The 21,525-nt window shown below is 36.3% G+C and overlaps 1 protein-coding gene across 1 annotated transcript in view; it reads right to left on the bottom strand.

Moving 5' to 3' along the window:
- Positions 1–15,873, bottom strand: part of LOC121864259 (dnaJ homolog subfamily C member 3-like) — a 44,904-nt gene extending 29,031 nt beyond the window's left edge. The window contains exons 1-4 of the mRNA XM_042363338.1: positions 15,644–15,873; positions 5,047–5,157; positions 3,143–3,342; positions 2,468–2,611 (exon numbers count right to left, since the gene is read on the bottom strand). Coding sequence (XP_042219272.1) covers positions 2,468–2,611; positions 3,143–3,342; positions 5,047–5,157; positions 15,644–15,722 — 534 coding nt within the window. The 5' untranslated portion in view covers positions 15,723–15,873. The remainder of the gene's footprint in view (positions 1–2,467; positions 2,612–3,142; positions 3,343–5,046; positions 5,158–15,643) is intronic.
- Between the last annotated feature and the right edge of the window lie 5,652 nt (positions 15,874–21,525).

Raw genomic sequence — 21,525 nt, 5'->3', positions numbered from 1 at the left:
CTCCGCAGTTTAGATAGACTGGTTTGGGTAGCTGCTGCACCTAGCCTAGTCATCGATGCGCAATAGTCGAATGACCCACCAAAATATGTACAAGAAGTACAAAGAAATTCCAGTTCGATTTCTCGTAAGGCCGTCATTTGATCAGGTGTCAAACTTTGGCAGCGATCATGAAACCATGACTGACAAAGATAACAAAAGACAGACCAGTCTTCCTCTTTGCAGTTCTTCTTGCAAGTACCACAAGGATACTGACGGACTTTTCTGGGAGCCATTTCATAGTTTTGGAAGTAACACTGATATATCTGTACTGACGTTCAGATAAGAATTTGTGAACAAGCTGGATTGTACAGACCTAATACTGTATATGTTTCTGACTTAATTCACTCCAAAGTGACAAACAACTTAACCACATGGGATAATATGTCAGGCAACCATAATAATAGTTTAATCCGCTGATCACTTTGAGTCTCTCCCCCGGGCGCAGGAGAGCCTTTTAAATCCGGGGATTAATTGGTGAAAAGATTAAGAAGATTAAAGATACGGGTGGAATTATAATCCAAGGATTAAATATAAGACACTGAGATCAGATTATCATCATGGAAGACTAACACAAACAGTCAAGTTTCAACATATGAACTAATATCAACAAACCTCTTTTGTTTTTACCGAAATCAGAACGAGTGCATCTCAGGCATACGATTTCTTCATCTCGGGAGTAAAACTGCCCCATTTTCTTTGATGTTTTTGTCTTTATGCTAATAGGCATGTCAGATTATTAACATTAACTTGGATTAAAAATGATTAGCAGAATGTATGATGTTTTAGGGAAATTATACCCCTGAGAACAATGTCTATATATGCTTATGAGCATTTGTACACATGTATATATCCTTAACTGTTTAGTCATTAATTTAATATTTTGCTAATTTATTATTAACAAGGAAGACTTCTTGGATAGCAATTTCTTGGTATATTCTTGTGCAACACTCCGATCTTGCTTTTAAGGTTGTTTCAAGCATGTGACAAAACAGTTGAACAATGCCAATTATAGTAAATAACAATAAGGTATGAAATAGGGACATAAATGAAGTTTTATTGTTGGTGAACACATTTCAATAATGATTTAAATAATAATATGAAACATGCCGCTTAATACCCACCTTACGTTTTTAGTATAAAATTCACCGTAAGTCGCTGTAGAAAAGTCACAACAAATATTCAAGCCTGCTTTTTTTAAGCCAATTTTTTTTAGCTTATTGACTTCAAGGAAGACAAATTGAATAGAAAAAAATATTTACTGAGAAACGACAACAGTTGTCTCCCCTAGTTACATGGCGGTCAGCGTTTTATCAGTACATGCACGCGATCTATTAACTCAGTTTAAATTAAGTTTACCAATTTTTTGTGACTTTATGACACCAAATTATAATCGAGAAGTGATTCACAGCCTGATTTACCTTTGTAGGACCATCATTTGACTTCATTGCGACTACATTTGGGTAATTCCTCGCTCCCTCGGTACATGCACGCGATCTATTAACTCAGATTAAAGTAAGTTTTCCAATTTTTTGTGACTGTGACACCAAATACTAGTCGAGAAATGATTGGCAGTCCGATTTATTCATGTAGGGCCATTATTTGACTTCATTGCAGCTACATTTGGGTAATTAGTCAGACCCCATATTCAGTAATAAACAATAATGAATCTTTTGTACATATTCTTAAAAAGATAAATGACGCGGTATCCTTAAATGCGCACATATATGTTGGTGTTCCCAATCCATCTCTTTTTTTTTCTTTGCCATCAGTGGTTAGCTATTTCTATTGTTCCATGTACCAGTATTAACATTAAATAGTGTTACTTAAAACATATATATATTCATTTTTTTACATTAATTTTACAACAGCAACAACCAGGGTCTTATTTTCTTAATTTTCTCATGTAGAACTATCGTCCCGGACTCCCGGCTGTAAACACAAACGAAAACAATGGCGTCCCATTTCCTCTTGTGTGACCATATTATTATTCATTTATATTGTATAAGGTGCATTCAAAAACATTATTTAAAGAATATAGTTTGCAATTTTCATTAATTGTATTGTTTTCAGGGGAAAAGAGGGTAAAAAGCCACACAAAAGATATGAAAAGGTCACACTTAGGAATGCATCTCATCATTATTGTTTTATTTTAATGGTAATTAATGATTCACGATACGATGATTCACCTTACACTGCAATATTGGAGGACACATTACTGTCGTTATTCGAGGCTTTACTGTACCTAATACTGTACAACTTTTTTTATTTCATAACATATATAGGCTCATTACTGATAAGTTGGCTCCATAGGTGCTGATTTATGGATCATTTACTGTAAAGGTATTTCAAAACAAACTTTTTAAAACTTTCATATATTTTTTTTACAATACTGTACTGTACAAACCTACACTTTCTACTTTATGCTTACCTCAATTATGTTTTTGAGCAAACTGATGGCATGTTGGTGGCGACTAGTTCTTATACTGGAATATGCCTCCAGGATTTCCCGTTTAAGTGGTTCAATCATTGTGTATAGTCTGTTTGCCTCTTCATGGGTTGGATCTCTTCGTAACTGTAAAAATATAAATTTAGTACGTGTAACTATGTAGTAAGCAAAGATGTCTAATCATGGAGAATTGCAATTAAATTTTTCTAAATCATACCAGTTATTAATATTTTTAGAATACAAACATATGTTTAAATCAAATTCCATCCTTTTTTCCAACACCCATACATGTTACATTTACTGTACTTTGATACAATTCCAACACTCACTTGCTCATCCATAAACCCGAGATCAACATTCACTAAACCACATATATATTGTACACTATACACTTATAAAAATTACCATGTGTTGCATTTATACAGGAATAAGTGTTAGTCAGAAATATATTGCTTTATTCAATGACTTAAAAAGCCCTTTTATTCATTTACATTACCTAGCACCCAATGTTGCAAATTCAATGATGTAATTACTGTACTAAAAACTACTTACAATATTTATTACTGTACTTATTTCACATATCAACAAGTAGAAAACTTTATGGATTTGCTGACCTACCAATCAACTACAATTATCTACCAATGTTAATTTGCTTACCACATTCTCCAAGTCTATATGTGCTTCTTCAAGTCTGCCTAATTTGAGTAAGACACCAGACCGCTGAGCTCGTGCAGCTGTAAAGTCAGGCTTTAGTGTGACGACTTCATCTAAATCTTGGAGCCCTGGCCGTGATCGACCAAGAGCCAGGTATACCGTTGCACGGCGATAATAACTCAGATAGTTGGAGGGGTCGCCATCTGTAAAAGTTACAATAAGGATAATGTTTGCATATAAATTAACTGTTAATCATAATGGCAAGTTTCTAACCAATACATTAATTCTTATTGTATCTGATCTTCCTTTCCTTAAAACTCATTACTGTGGGACTCTGGATATTTTGATGCACTGTACTGCACTGTACATGTATCCCATTTCCTCACTTAAAACATGCAAATACGTAAACAAATTTATTCCAATCTTTATATTTGATTTTACCTCCTGTAAAATAATCCAGGACATATAGAATAAAATAATTGTTAAGTACTGCAAAGAAACAAAGGTTCCCCAGAGTTGGACTGTCGTGTCTAGGGGTGTGGATTGGAAGCCAGCAATTGTCACCCGTTTGTATTTTAAAGATCAGACAATTTGACTTTTGTCCTTGCTGTAAGCGTGGGGATTTTGAGCACTGTAGTACATTGGGATAATTGTTACACACATTTATTGGTGCTATAACGCTCTTTCCAGGAATATAAAAGAAGTTAGTCCAGACCTAAATATAATTTTAAAACAATTAAAAGACGGTTTATGATCTTTACTTTAAACTAACGTTTATTTAATATTATTCATTCTCCAATTAAAAATTAGCACTCATCTTTTTATCTTTCTCACCCCCTCCAAAAATAGTGTCCCATATTTAAATCAAGACTCTGTCAACCCTAGATATGGACAACTCCATGATTCTTGCTCCAGCCACACCACTTTCACGTTTATCTAATACTCTACGCTGTATTGTACTGTTCAGGTATTTGGAACTTTTCTGAAACAATCAAGGATACATGTTTCCTTTATTCTTTTCTATGTTTGGATCCATTTTAACCACCTTATAAGGTGCTAAAGCTTACAAAAAAATATAAAGTTTGCAAGACAATTCCTCAGACTTCAATACCACTTCATGGACAAACACTAACTGATGCCACATGGTCATGCCAGGCCAGAACTACAGAAGATTAACTGAAGTACTGGTTTGGACCAGCAAAGTTTCACTATACAGTATACAGTGCGGTATGCTATAACGAACGGATTCTACTACGAATATTCCTATAACGAACAGTTTTACCTATAAAATTGAGAATGCTATAACGAACGAAACTCCTACAACGAACAGTATTTATTTTATTTTATTTTATTTTTTTCTTACTAATTTATTGTTTTTTATTACAAGTATTAATGATATTCTTTATTTCAGGAGTTTAGATGCATATTTATGCACTTTTTTAAATTTTTACAATTTTATATTACAGTATATTTTTCAGTGTTAAGTGGTTGTATTTGGGGGCCTGGAACGGTTTAATCCTATAATGAACGAATGCTATAACGATCAAGGTTCTAGAACCAATTAAATTCGTTATAGCATAACCTAGTACAGTACAATAATAAGTTTATTTTAATTATCTGCACAGTTCAAAACTTTAGAAGCAAGCAAAAAAGCTTAGGGATCAAAGGTAACCAGAAAGGATATCCAAGTGTGAAAAAATACTGTGTATATAAATTATCCTGAAAAAATGGAGGAAAAAATGTTGAATCACAAAGTTATCGATCAGGTGGAAACAAACATGAAGACAAAAATGAAATCCAGTACTATTCATCTTTCATTAATTTTCAGTGAATTAAACGAATTTTAACTTTCACAATGCATTAATTCCTCATAAGATGATACCAATTTTCAAATACCCTATACTCACCTATTGCAGCATGGAAGTGTGACAGAGCGTCATGAAGCTGACCCTTGGCTAGCATCTGCACGCCCATCTCCAGGTGCCTGTCTACTTCTGCTACACTTGTGCATTCCACCTCTGTATGAAGGATCATATTAGCTAATTAATTTTACAGTTTTAAGTGAATTACCTTGCCCATGACAATGATACAGTTATAAAATACAGTGCTAAAGCTTTAATGTTGTTAGGACATACAGTGCTGTGATTGCCAAGCATCATGGTTACAAAAATATAAATACAGTACAGTACTTGTATATAAAATGAATAAATTAATAAGTAAAATAAACAAGAAATTCTACTTTTTTTCTACTGTACATGGAAGAAAATTTTGAAATTATTGTACAGGTAATTTACTCTTTTGGTTCAGTACAATACTGCATATATACAAAAAAAAACCTGTAATGTATAGCTACTGCATATTGTTGGGGGAAAAATTACAACTTCGAACATGCAGGACAGGTACTGTGCTGCATATCCACCGTCTTTTTTTTTCTGCAAAGTTCAGATGCAATGCAGCTAGAACATTATAATCTAAAATGGCACAGTACTGTATTCATTTAAAATACAGAATCCAATTCTACATAGCATTTGTATTGTGTATCTGTTATCATTATGCCTCTCCTACTTTTGTTTAGGGTAGATCAATGGGTACATGGAGTACATGACCCACAATCACTTTTCAAGTACTGTACAGTAAAGGTCTAATCCAAATTACAAATGATTAAATTACATATTTTTAAAGTTATGATTTTTTGGGGGAGAGGAATAAGCTAAGATGCTGGCAGAGGAATCTCGGAGCATCTCATAGTGAATTTAGTCAGTAAAGTGTAAGTACTGTACTGTAGTCTAGTTTGTAGCTGCCTTTCTAAGCTCATATTTATATATACTGTACAGTACTTACTGTACTATACAAGGGGTCCCCGGGTTACAAATTTGTACGTAAGTCGGAACACATGCTATATGCATACCATACTGACAAAACAATATTTAAAAATCCCATTATATCATAGCCTAGTCCTTATATATATATATATATATATATATATATATATATATATATATATATATATATATATATATATATATATATATATATATATATATATATATATATATATATATATATATATATATATATATATATATATATATATATATATATATATATATATATATATATACACACCCCTCGTTTAACGAACACCTCGGTTAACGTAATTTCGATTAACGAACTGCCTTCCATAAGGATCTTCAATTCGTTTAACGAAAAAAATTTCGCTTAACGAAGTTCTTACAAACCGACCTCAACATGTTTTCGCTTGCACTGACCGGGCAACCAGCTTTAGTATCAGTCCGCCAATACATTAATCGGTTCTAGGGCTTAAATTCCTTACTATTTTAGTAAATATCAAGAAGTTTATACTATTCAATAATTTTAAAAGTTTAATATTCAATTTTTTAGTCATTTTGACAATTATTTAACATAATTGAAGGTAAAGTGACTAGTTTAATGCGCGGCATCCAGCCTCTTAACACAGCAAACAGGAGTTTGTCTCTCTGTTTTCACTGGAGGTAACATCTTGCTTGAGACTCTCTTCAACTAAATGCTTTTTTTCTGTGTTTCCAAGCAAATTATTGGTCATTTTGAAATATATTTTACATATTGACTATATAATGCAGTGCAGTGTATATTTAAACAAAATAATCTTGAATTACACCAAGAGAGCTAAAATTTTTTGGGTGAAATAGCGCCATGGGGTGACTTTTCTTCCACCCCAATGCCTTCTCTTCTTCCTTCTCCTCCACCCCCATTCTAAATCCCATCATCATCATCATCATCCAGGAGCCTTCTACATACACACCTCAAAGTAAGTGAACTTTACTACCATTTTTGATGAATTTAGGAAATTTTCGGTGAGCTGGAACCAATTACCCAAAAACCCATTGAAACAATGGTTTCGGTTAACGAACTTTTCGGTTAACGAACAACCTTCTGGAACGGATTGAGTTCGTTAACGGAGGGGTCAGTGTGTGTGTGTGTATATATATATATATATATATATATATATATATATATATATATATATATATATATATATATATATATATATATATATATATATATATATATATATATATATATATATATATACGGTATGTATATATATATACGTATACACATATATATATATACATATAGACAGTCTGCCCTTCACATACGCGGGTTTAGCATTCACGGATTCGCAAATACGCGGATTGCCCCGCCGGAGGAATATTCTGTACATTGAAGGAATTGAAGTACGTACATTCAAATCGCACGCGGCACCGAACACTGCACACCGCCCGCTCCCGCTACCTCACACACACACACACGCATAGCTCGCCCTCACTCAGTCAGTCTCGCTGTAACCAAGCTTGTGTTGACATCAGCATTGTAGTTGCAAAAATATTACATTTCCGTGAATGTATTATATCAAGCACAGTATGAATAGAATATCACTAATATAACAGTATTTTAACCGAAAACTATTAAAAAAACGAGTAACATATCTTGAACATCGGAAGGTTAGGTAAAGTCTTTTGTTTTCATGTAGTTTATCCTAATTTACATTGAAATACATTATGTTTCAGCAAAACTACTATTTATTTCTGAGAATATGGAAATGTAATATTTTGGCTGAAATGACGTCCGTATTACAGTGGAAAGTGACGAATGCAATGACTTTCGCTTTCTTTCGTTCAAAAGATGGTACCGTAATCGCTTTTCGAATGGTTTTCAGTTAAAAAAACTGTTGTTTTACAATAATATTCTATCCTAATTCACTTGTGATGCAACAGTTTTTTAACTGAAAACCATTCGAAAAGCGATCACGGTAACATCTTTGAACGAAAGAAAGCGAAAGGCATTGTTTTCGTCACGATTTTATCCCACTTTACACTGTAATACGTACGTCATTTCAGCAAAAATATTACATTTCCGTGAATGTAGTATATCAAGCACAGTATGAATAGAATACCATTGTAATATAACAGTATTTTAACCAAAAACTATTAAAAAAGCGAGTAACATCTCTTGAACATCGGAAGGTTAGGTAAAGTCTTTTGTTTTCGTCATGTATTTTATCCTATTTTACATTGAAATACATCATGTTTCAGCTAAACTACTATTTATTTCTGAGAATATATTCATTCAGGCGCAGTTTAGGTAAAATATACATGTGATGTTACAGTTTTTTAATTGAAAACGATTCGAAAAACACGTACCCTCTAGCCGTGTTCAAGGAGAAGACTGGGAGGAGCTGTTTGGTGCTGAAGACGATGACAAGGAAAATGAATTTGATGGATTTTAATGAAAATATTCAGAAATATGGTATCGTAGTATTTATTCAAGTGAATTAGGATAGAATATTATTGTAATACAACAGTAGTGACGATGTTGACGAGGCGGAGGGATAGAGCGGGGAGGAGTGGTGACTGACGGGAGCAGGGACGAGTGGAGATGCCAGCCAGTACATTACAGGTGTACAGTATTAATTGTTTTTATAGCTCTTTTTGCATTTTAATATTATATACTGTACATTACGTTTCAACAAAACTACTATTTATTTCTGAGAATATGGAAATGTAATATTTTGCTGAAGTGACGTACGTATTATAGTGGAAAGTGGGATAAAATTGTGACGAAAGCAATGACTTTCGCTTTCTTTCGTTCAAAAGATGTTACCGTAATCGCTTTTCGAATGGTTTTCAGTTGTGGGATTATGAGGCTAATGATAGGATAGAATATTATTGTAATACAGTACAACAGTTTTTTAACTGAAAACCATTCGAAAAGCAATTACGGTAAAATCTTTTGAACAACGAAAGAAAGCGAAAGTCATTGTTTTCGTCATGATTTTATCCCACTTTCCACTGTAATATGTACGTCATTTCCAGCATTCAGTCACAGTTAAGGTAAAATATACTTGTGATATAATATTTTAATGAAAATACGGTACCTGTATCGTAGTTTTCTTTTGTTTCAAATTTAATTAACAAAGAATGATGTTTCAAATGTAATGAACAAATATTTATGTACAGTAACTATAAATAAACTTTAAAAAATGAATACAGTCGGCCCTTAACATATTTACCGTATATACCTGTGTGTAGTTCGAGTTTCTAAGACCAAATTATTTGGCAAAAAATTGAGGGTCGACCTCTAAACGGGTAATAGTTTCGTTAGGTTGAAAAATATTTACCAGCAACTACCAGTAAACAATGGAAACGATGCACCAACGCACCACCAGCTGTGAGTGTCGGTACAGCTGCCAGGGCAGATCTCTTGCGTCATCATAGCAAGCCCAAAGTAGCCAAATCCATGGTATGGTAGCACAGGACGATGTAAAACATAGAGTATTCATTTATTAAAGTTTATTTATAGATACTGGACATAAATTTTTGTTCATTACATTTGAAACATCAATCTTTGTTAATTAAATTTGAAACAAAAGAAAACTACGATACCGTATTTTCATTAAAATATTACATCACAAATATATTTTACCTTAACTGTGACTGAATGAATATACGTATTCTCAAAAATAAATATAGAAATGTAATATTTTTGCTGGAATGACGAACGTATTACAGTGGAAAGTGGGATAAAATCATGACGAAAACAATGACTTTCGCTTTCTTTCGTTATTCAAAAGATTTTACCGTAATCGCTTTTTGAATGGTTTTCAGTTAAAAAACTGTTGTACTCGTACTGTATTACAATAATAATCTATCTTATCATTAGCCTTATAATCCCACAACTGAAAACCATTCGAAAAGCGATTACGGTAACATCTTTTGAACGAAAGAAAGAGAAAGTCATTGCTTTCGTCACAATTTTATCCCACTTTCCACTGTAATACATACATCATTTCAGCAAAAATATTACATTTCCATGTTCTCAGAAATAAATGGTAGTTTTATTGAAACGTAATGTACAGTATTTAATATTAAAATGCAAAAATAGCTATAAAAACAATTAATACACCCGTAATGTACTGGCTGGCATCTCGTCCCTGCTCCCGCGTCCAAGGTCACCACTCCTCCTAACTCGCTCCCTCCTCCGCCTCCTCACCGTCACTACTGCCGACAACAAACACAAATGTTTTGTGAATAACTGCACCTCCACTTCCTATGTACAGTACTGAACTGTACTGTGCTGTGCATTTTTACAAACAATAAACACGGCAAGAAAAGCTATTAAAAAAAAAAAGAGATAAAAATTTCACTTTACTGTACCCTACCTATCCTCGGCGACAGGACGGGGGTCATCGGGCTCATCGTCACTCAAGTCCATAACGGGTGGTGAAGTGGGGGCGACGGTGGATTCAGCTGCTTCCTCACTGCCGCCAGTGATTGATGGTGTTAAATCTCTCCTTCGGTGATCAAAGAACATGGTGATGGGGAGTTGTCGTCTCTTTCATTCATTTCTTCCATGATGTTTTTGTATGGAGCGAAAACGTCATCCATCCCTCGCATGAATTTCAGGGCACGCAGCATGGAGGGGTCCATACGGGACTATAGGCCAGGTTTTTCAGTGCCTCAATATTCCTGGTCATCTCCCCCAACTTCTCCAACGTTATTTCTTGGTGTTCTTCCTCATCCTCTCTCCCTTTCACTTCCTCTTCCTCTTCCTTGCCTGAGTCTACTAACTCCTGTAGATCCTCCTCGGTCAACTCAGTGTCATGCTCTTCAATTAGCTCCCTAATCTCGTCCTCTGCCATGTCCTGGAAGCCTTCAGCAGCCACTTTCCTTGACAGTGCCAGGGTCTTTCTGAATATTTTCATTAAAATCCATCAAAATCATTTTCCTTGTCATCGTCTTAAGCACCAAACAGCTCCTCCCAGTCTTCTCCTTGAACAGGGCTAGAGGGTACGTGTTTTTCGAATCGTTTTCAATTAAAAAATGTTACAGCACATGTATATTTTACCTAAACTGTGCCTGAATGAATATATTCTCAGAAATAAATAGTAGTTTTGCTGAAACGTGATGTATTTCAATGTAAAATAGGATAAAATACATGACGAAAACAAAAAACTTTACCTAATCTTCCAATGTTCAAGAGATGTTACTCATTTTTTTAATAGTTTTCGGTTAAAATACTGTTATATTACAATGATATTATATTCATACTGTGCTTGATATACAGTACTACATTCACGGAAATGTAATATTTTTGCTGAAATGACGTATGTATTACAGTGGAAAGTGGGATAAAATCGTGACGAAAACAATGACTTTCGCTTTCTTTCGTTCAAAAGATGTTACCGTAATCGCTTTTCGAATGGTTTTCAGTTAAAAAACTGTTGCATCACAAGTGAATTAGGATAGAATAATATTGTAATACAACAGTTTTTTAACTGAAAACCATTCGAAAAGCGATTACGGTAACATCTTTAGAACGAAAGAAAGCGAGTCATTGCTTTCGTTACTTTCCACTGTAATACGTACGTCATTTCAGCAAAATATTACATTTCCATATTCTCAGAAATAAATGGTAGTTTTGCTGAAACGTAATGCATTCCAATGTAAATTAGGATAAACTACATGAAAACAAAAGACTTTACCTAACCTTCCGATGTTCAAGATATGTTACTCGTTTTTTTAGTAGTTTTCGGTTAAAATCCTGTTATATTAGTGATATTCTATTCATACTGTGTTTGATATAATACATTCACGGAAATGTAATATTTTTGCAACTACAATGCTGATGTCAACACAAGCGTGGTTACAGCGAGACTGATTGAGTGAGGGAGAGCTATGCGTGTGTCTGTGAGGTTGCGGGAGCGGGCGGTGTCCTGTGTTCGGTGCCGCGCGCGAGTTGAATAGCGCGCTTTTTGAATGTACTTCAATTACTTCAATGTACAGAATATTCCTCCAGCGGGGCAATCCGCGTATTTGCAAATCCATCCGTGTATGCTAAACCCGCGTATGTTAAGGGCCAACTGTACTTTATGTTTTACATCATCCTGTGCATACCATACCATGCATTTGGCTACTTTGGGCTTGCTATGATGACGCAAGAGATCCGCCCTGGCAACTGTACCGACACTCACCGCTGGTGGTGCGTTGGTGCGTCGTTTTCATTGTTTACTGGTAGTTACTGGTAAATATTTTTCAACCTAACGAAACTATTACCCGTTTAGAGGTCGACCCTCAATTTTTTGCCAAATAATTTGGTCTTAAAAACTCGAACTACACACAGGTATATAAGGTAAATAAGGACATGGGGGGGGCAGGGTTTTTGGGGGGGCAGGGGTTTTTGGGGGGCAGGGTTTTTTGGGGGGGCAGCACATATACGCAGATTTTTAACATCCACGGGTATCTCTGTTACGTAACCCCTGCGTATGTTAAGGGCCGACTGTACTCTATTGCCTATGACCTAAATTTTTTATAAAATCAAGCATAAAGACATTCACACAATATAAAATAAAAATGGAAAAACAGTAGTGTACTGTAAATAGCACTCACAGATGCAGAAGCCTTCACACTTGAATGAATCTTTTCCTCATCATGCAGATGGTGGATTCGTTCATGGCATACCGCTGCTGGACCTATGCCACTTTGTAACTTATCGAGAATTTAAATTTTCTCTTCTAATGTCATCATTTTGAGACCTTTCTTTACTCCACTCTCACTTGGAGATACTGTATGTTTAGAAGCCATAATGTTGAAGGGTTTGTTTCCCCCAAAAAAACAGTATACAGTATGAGCAAAAAGTACTGTACAGGACTGTATCAACATGGACAGCACAGCTCTTAGTGCAGCTACAACTTAGGCAAGACTGAGGATGAGAGAGACAGAATGCAGATATGAGAGCCCGCCTGTTAATGAACTGCATAAGTTAGAATTTTCCGTGTTTGGCAAATACATTGGTCAAATTTATTTTGTGTGTACAAGTGAATTCACGCTGTAGGAATACGCAATGGAGGAGGGCTGTAGCTATATGAGGTACCAGTACAGTACCTCCTGCACTCCTGAACTTTTAACTTTAGGACCTTTCAATATAGAAGTACTGTATAAGTTTTATTACAGTGAAAGTGGCAAATAGTGCACAAGGAATACAATACATGTACAGTACTGTACTATCACTTTTGTTATTTTCCTTTAATCTATGGAAGAGACACTGAGGTAAGTCTGCCATGTTTGTTTCTGTGATTGGACATATGCCAGACTTTTCAAAAGCTCCTTTGAATTTTTATGGACAATTAAAACAGACGATAAATGTAAGCCCCCTCCCCTCCCCCCAAATTTTGCAGGGGTAGGTTCTCAAAATGGCCGCGAATAGCCAAATCCACGAATAACATTTGAGCACCGGAGGGCATTTACATTTTAACTTATGTACAATGAAATGTATATTCCCTTTATGTGTTTGCCCTTAGGACAATTATTTATTTTACCTGTACAATATTGTACGGTATATACCTGTAAGTGTGTGTGTGTAAACACACACACACACACACACACAAAACACATACAAATAAATAATAATGGGAAATACTCTCACGTAATCAGAAACAAATTTATTAAAATTGTGAGTCTACCCTCAAGTTCGTGCTTTATTAATAAAGTAATGAAGCACGGACTTGAGGGTAGACTCACATTTTTCATAAATTTGTTTGATTATTTGAGAGGATTTTCGTTATTATTTATTTGTATGTGTTTTGTGTGTGTGTGTCGATACACACACACACACACACTCCGGCTACACCAACGCTCTCTCCACCTTGGAAATGCCATCCCTCAGTGACCTCCACCACCAAGCACTGGAAAGGTTTGGCAGGGGACTACTGCACCACCCTCGTCATCGCCACCTCCTGCAGCTCCCCACCCAACTCGCGCAGTCCGCCACTACAACAAAATTCAGCCCATAAGAGCCCGCACCGATAGCTATAAGAACAGCACCATCCCATCTATTGTTAAAATAATAAACAACTCCTGATTTATGTACTGTACAGCCCTGTAAATGTATTCACTGCGTATTATATCATTATGTCTAAATCAAATGTAAGTCTGTATGTTTTCAGCCACCGGCTGCAACTCTATTAATAAACCGTTTATTATTATTATTATTATTACACACACACACATATTTACAATACAGGTAAAAGAAATTACTGTCTCTAGAACGAATGGCTCCCTATCCCAGCCACGAAAATGGCAGCAAATTTAAAACTACCCCCAGACATTCATGGGTACATCCAGTTTAAGTAATAAAACAAAATATGGTATTATTGCGTTTACACACCGTTCATTCCTACCACTAATCTATTATCATATTCGAATAAGACGTTTAATTATAAGGTAATTTTCATTTATTACATTACCGGCGGAAATGTATAACAACAGAGATAGCTTTTTCCCAAAAAATTCTATTTTCTTCCATTAACCTCCCGCCATTATCGTCTGCCTCTCACCCAACACTGCGTGTCTCTCGCGTCTCCTTCATAAATCTTCACGCGCATGCATACCCGTGCAGGTCACGTGGCCAATCAAAGGCGTTTTTGCTTTTGGAACCTATTAAAATGATTTTGGGTTTAATTCAGAGTATATTTGGCCAAATCAAAATCGAGTTTTATTTTGGGTCTCATATTTTGAAATTCAAGTTCAGTTCCGATCATGGAAGTCTGCGATGGATGTCACTTAAAGTATATGGAGCTGATTGCGAGTTTTTGGGAAAAAAACGTAGAAACTATAGCATTTTTTCGATCGCATGGTGTTCTTCCAACCTCAGTAAAGTGTACCAAGAGCAAGACTGAATGTAAATATCGCAAAGACCAACATATGTGGCGTTGTGTAAGAATTCCAGAATGCAACGACGAACAAGAACTAGGTGATTCCATCATATGGCGAGTCAGTTAAGTTGGGTTAGGTTAGGTTTTTGTTTTTCAATTTTTTTTTTTTTTTTTTTAGTCGCCTAGCCACTTTTTTTTCGGAAAACGTCAAACGAAAAAACATCGCTACAAAACCCGGCTAATTTCCGCCAAAAATGAAGATCATATTAGGTCTAAACACACAAATACACTAGAAAAATATATTTTTTACTTGCTAAAAGTGAACGGTGTGACAATGCAAATTTACCCAAAATATTTCGAGTCACTTATAACTAACAATGTGTGACTTGTACACACTTTATACATGATGGCATTACATGTACAGTATGTTAGGTTAGGTTAGGTTTTATCTGTGACTTTTTTCTGGATTCGTTTCTAATAGCAAATATGTCAAGTATTTAAAAGACCTGGTTCAAGGCAAAATATTGTACCCATATTCAAAGTCTAAAATACAGTACAGTACTTAAAATACTGTGTATCACCAAATCCACAGGTACTGGCTGTTCCACATACACAAACACCATATAACTTCTTTTAAAATGGAGGCAATGTATCATACTCCAGGGTGTCAAGATAACAGTCGATTCTGGTAACATTACGAACCTGTATGAAACACTTGGTACGACTTCTGCTATGACACATGTACCATTAAAACAATTTCCAACTACTAACGGACAATTTGGACTACTTACCCCAAATATTTACGTCCAGTGAAACGAAGAATATCCATAATGAGTAAGCGGTTCTGTAATGAGAACCAAATATTGTCATTTTATATCCCCGTACTATGTCTCTCAGGCGACCACCACAGTATAGGCGGATGATAACAACAAACTGTTAACTAATAGATATTTAAGAGAATCCGAATAAACAACACTGCTGCTGTTAATGGAATACCAAATGGCCTTTTGGAGCTTCTGATTCTATATACCGCTTTGGTTTTGTCTTAGTGTGTTAGTACAGCTCATCAGTCCACAGAAACACCTTTGGTCGTGGTCTGCAGGGATTGGTCACTCTACTGGCGGGCCATCTGAATCTCTGTGACGTGTTTATTCGGTACATGGAAAATATTTTACTGTGATTAATTTGAACGAGGGGCGGGTCAACCTTGTTAACTGTGTCATCTTAGGGATACACGTACACTACCACATTATTTATTAGGATGTGAAAAAATCAACCATACAACAGTGATATCACTACTTAAAAGAAACAAGTTTGTTGGATGATTAATAATGGAAAGATTAAAATAAATCTTGCAATGTATAACAATTTTGCTCCAAGGTTAAGAGCATTACATTATCTGTTCTCTTAACGTAGTACAGTTTTCATGTCAAAATGAACTATTCCATTGCTGTAAACTTTTACTTTTACTTTTATCCTCTTCACCACTGATCGGCTCGTTAGCCGCTTGGGGGATCGGTCACGTCTCTATTACGCACTGATGGCAAGTACTGGGCATGCACCGGCTCCTGAATGTACCTGAACCTGCTCCAGTGTTGGTCAAGTCTGGTCTTGAAAGAGTTCACACTCGGTGCCTTCACAACACTTTCTGGTAGATTGTTCCAAGAGTTCACAACTCTCACTCCGAAAAAGTTTGCCCTCGCAGTTTTCTGGACCTGCGGCTTCTTAGATCTTGAGCTGTGACCCCTTATGGGGCGAGCGTCCGCCAGCTCCAAGTAAGAACACTGGACTGAGTAGTGCCCCTTGAGATGCTTATGCACCTCAATTAGGTCGCCCCTTGCCCGTCTGTAGTATAAGCTAGGCAAGTTCAGGCGCTCCAATCTCTCAGGGTAGTTGAGGTGCCGAAGTGCAGGCACCAGTCTGGTGGCCCTCCTTTGAACATTTTCAACCAACTGACAGTCCCTAGCATATCTCGGGGACCAGACTGGGTGACTTTACTCCAGATGGGGAAGCACTTCACTATTGAAGATCGTTACGAAGGACGGACTGTCTAGGTATCCGAACGACCTTCTTATAAGACCCAATATTTTATTTGCCTGATTTACCTTTTTCTCGCAATGGCCCGAGAACTTCAGCTCATTGTCAACATACACACCTACATGTAGGTCCTTCTCACATTCAGTCTCAAATAGTGCAGTTTTTCATCCCGTTGGGACATATGATACGCCTCCTTACCGTTGGTACACCCCAGGTGCATCCTCTTACACTCCTTGACATTTAATCTCAGCAGCCATTTCTTCGACCATTCTTGGAGCTCACAGAGATCCTTCTGTAGCTCTTCCCAGTCCGCATGGTTCTTGATTTCCCGAAATAACTTGGCGTCATCGACAAACATTTGTATGGAGGAGTGTACAACGACAGGCATGTCATTTATGAAACAAACTAACAACAGCGGGTCCAATACACTGCCCTGTGGTACCCGCTTGTGACAGGTAAAGATGATGATTTCGTGTCATTAATCACCACACACTGCTTGCGGTCATGTAGAAAGTCTTCTATCCACGCTCGGACATTTCCCCGAATTCCGTACCCTTCCAGTTTGATTTTCAGCCTTTCGTGGGGTACACTGACGAAAGCCTTGGCAAAATCTAGGTATATATTGTCGATATTACCACCCCGTTCCAGAATATGGGTCCAAATATCCAATGCCTTGAGCAATTGTGTTAAGCAATCATCCAGGCATTTACAAAACAGGATCTTCAGGGGCTCGGCAAGCTCGTTGCACGACTCTCTTAGCACTCTGGGGTGCACCATGTCAGGGCCGGGACTCTTATGGACCTTTAGCTTTGGCAGTTTGTTTCTAATATCCTCTTCTGTGAACACAATGTGGGTCAATACTGTGTCGAACTGTCTGTCCTCAAACGCAGGAAGGTTAATCGCATCCTTTCTTGTGAACACCGAGGTAAAGAAGCTGTTCAATGCCTCGGCTTTATCCTGATCAGAATCTGTGTAACTACCATCTTCAAGCCTCAGGTCTGATACTCCTACTCGCGTTTTTAATTTCGACTTTGCATAGCGGTAAAACGCCTTTGGGTTTGACTTGACCTCCCTTGCAACCAGCCTCTAGAACTCTTTTTCAGCCCTTCTACACTCTACCTTTGCTTGGTTTCTGGCTCTTGCATACATCCTCCTGTCCTGCTGATCGTTTGACCCAACCCACGTCTTGAATTTTCTTCTTAACTTTGTCGACCGCCTCATGGTTCATGTGAGAGGATCCCCTCGTATTCGTAGAGGCACTGGGTTTGGTCTTAGGTATATATTTATCAATGAAATGGGTCACTTTACTAGTTATGATATTCAGCGTAGTGTCTGCGTTCTTGTGCCTAAATGAGTCAGGCCAGTGGATACCCCTCATCTCTTCCCTCATCCCGTTGTAATTTCCCTTGTAATAGTTGCACCATGGTCTGTCCTTATCTTGAACTAGGTAACAGTTTAATCTGAATGACAACACTTCAGTATATGGTGACAACTGGGGCAAGGTGTTCCAGTTTTCCACCATACCATCCTCGTTTGTGATGATGAGGACTAGTGGCTTGGGTTATTCAAGGATCTGGAGCAAGTGATAATTCGTATGTAAAATGAGCATTATAGTCGAAGGAAGAGGTGCTACGTCACAAAGTTTAACGTTTATCTCCCCGATCGTAGTAGGAAGTGTTAGCAAGCTGTATAGCGTCTTAAATTTAAAGAAATTATAGTGTGTGTGTGATTCTTATCAAAACATTCAAACATGTACAGTAATGTATTTCGGCTTTATCCACCCTGAATTATATATATTTTGAAGACTGAAACTTAGCTTTATTATTGCTGCTTTCTACTTTTTGTGGATATCATGGAGATTAGGTCTACCTGCCCTCTTGATTTTGATGTTTTATAAACTATTATGTATGTATGTATGTATGTATTTATTTATTTTACTTTTTTTTTCGGGGATTAGCCCACCCGGGCACAGGTCGCTGACCCACATCGGTGCTTGGGGCGAAAATATAATAATTATTCATAGTTAATAAAATATATAATACAAATGAAATAATAATAATACTAACAATAATAATAAAGAACTATAAAGAAATTAAAAATGAAATAAAAAAAAAATAAGTGAGAAACGCTATATGTATGTTGTGTTGTCAAGTAAAAGAAATAATTGAGACCTACAATTGTGTGTAAATGACGAACGACAGATCAGCAACCTGGGACTTGGTCACAACTTTCGTGATGCCATACAGCAGCAGGGCTACCACCTAAGTTCCTTATTTATTTCATGTACTGTACAACATGATATTGACTCCTCTTATTTAAGGAACTTCATTGTTTGTGAATGAATAAATATATAAATGTATAAGCAGACAATCATGTATATTTATGCAATGGCTGCTATGAATAAAAATGTATATGGCTTATGACAGGAGTTTACGCTAAAGACAAGCTCCATCTAGACAACGTTTTCTATGAAGACTAAATATTTGTTGTAAAATTAAATCAAGAGATGGCGCAGCAGTCGGGGCTGAACGTTAATTGAATGAAGTACAGGTTTCTCTATATATTCTTTCCTTGGTATAACACATCAGTGACGTCTCTAGCGAGCCATTTGCCTGAGTGAGCCGTGGAGGAAAGTTTTGTCGTGACTTATAAAACTATAAATTTAATCACCATATATTAAGTTTGGGTGAATTTATAGTATCACACCGGTCTTTATTTCCGTATTAAAAATGTATTTCAGAATGTTTACACAATTCTAAGACACTTTATATTAAGGATAACCGAGATATTAATTTTTCAAGATTATTACTTTCGCTCGGTCACAAGTGTCACCATGATTTGTTTACCTGTGGTGGTGGTCTGAACTGGGTGGGGGTCGATAAGCTCCGAAATTTTACGTGCGACTAGCGACAGCCCTCGTATACCAAAACTTATCGTCCATGGTTTCATATTGTTTCCCACAAAGTATGCAGATAGTTGATTTAGTTACTGTACCTACTACCATAACCTCACCAAAATACACCAGAAAATTATCTTATACAATTGGGATGCAACGAATTTTTACCACCATTAGTGAGCTGAGTGAAGGTTTATACCAGAAATAATTTATGGAATTGAACCAAAATTTCTGGAAATATTTATGATACCGAACACGAAAATGGAAGTGAGAATGCACAGAGACCTATTAGAACCTGACCTAACTTTCAAACCTGTACAATTTTTTTTTCCGGTAATACTGCAGCAGGTAGGTAACATCAGGAGTAGTGGTTTAGTTATGATCGTTTTTTTCCATAGATCTTTGGATGATAGCAATTAATAAAACCATATAAGAACTGTTTATGGAGTTACTAGTGTGTGCCGTCTACAAAGATATCTCTAGTCTAATCTTACCCAACCTGACCTGGCCTAATTTAACCCAACCAAACCTAATCCGACCTGACCTGACCTATCCCAACCCAATTTAACCTAACTATTCTAATCCTACCAAACCTAGTGTAGCTTAAACCTCTTGTAACCTGCATGCTATAGTAGCACCCTTTTTCATTATTATAAGTATATTGTTTATATTTTTTCTCTTCAATACTAATCCACCTGTAGTGCGCAGGGTATGAAGGGGGAGGGAAATTGCAAGGTAAAACAATTATAACTGATCATTTAACACTTAAAATGTCTGTACATGCTTTGTGCATGAAGAAATTAATTAATTGCTGTAAATATCCCACAGAAAAATCGGCTTTTTCGGTGCATGTTGTCATCTGCTGTTTCAGTGCAACAACCAACCTGCTCTTTACTTTACTTTTACAACTAGCAGATTGTTCCAAGAGTTCACAATTCTCACTCCAAAAAAGTTACACCGCTCAACACCCTTCTCACATCTATCCCAGGCTGGAGTTTGGGCCCCAGGACAGTTTCTCAAGATATGCACACACACACACAACCAAACATCCTGTATTTTATATTTGACCTAAAATTATTTAATTTCAAAACACTACAACTTTAAACATGACCATTGGATTTCAAAGTTTATAGCTTTTTGTACAACGAAGTTAATTTACATTGTGTTGTACATAATAGTACAGTACATTTATAATTTTAATTATAATTTTACAAGGATTTATTTTCTAAATTTTAGGCAAAACGGACTTCCAATCAACAATTGGTGTGCAGTGTCCAGATTGTCAACATTCCGTAAGTACAATCCTTACTGTACTTTACTTTCATGTACTAGTATGTATACATTACTTTCAAAATAATAGTATGTATACAGAATAAAAAACGTATCTTTACGGACTATGGCTGATGAATTTCAAAATTAACATCGACACCTGTTGTCCGCAGCTGTTGTCCGAGGTGTCATTGTCTAACACGACCATAAAGATGCATTTCTTATGTACATTTTGTAATAACTACACTGAAATGAAATACAATGCCATCTGTAGGTACAGTCCTGAGGTCATCTTTTTCGTTTTGATTTTGCATAACCAATAGGGAATTAGTTTTTAACGGTTCTACATAGGCTGGCACTTGGATGTCAATTGGTGATAAAAATATATAGGCTATCATGTTGGCATCGCAGGGATCCATATAATTTACACCCCACCATTTTACAAGATTATTATTCTACTTTTCCAAAATC

This window comes from Homarus americanus, unplaced genomic scaffold (assembly GCF_018991925.1).
Source record: "Homarus americanus isolate GMGI-L3 unplaced genomic scaffold, GMGI_Hamer_2.0 scaffold26351, whole genome shotgun sequence".
Lineage (NCBI taxonomy): Eukaryota > Metazoa > Arthropoda > Malacostraca > Decapoda > Nephropidae > Homarus > Homarus americanus.
The sequence above is the reverse complement of the archived record's forward strand: the minus strand, read 5'-3'. Positions and strand labels throughout refer to the sequence as shown.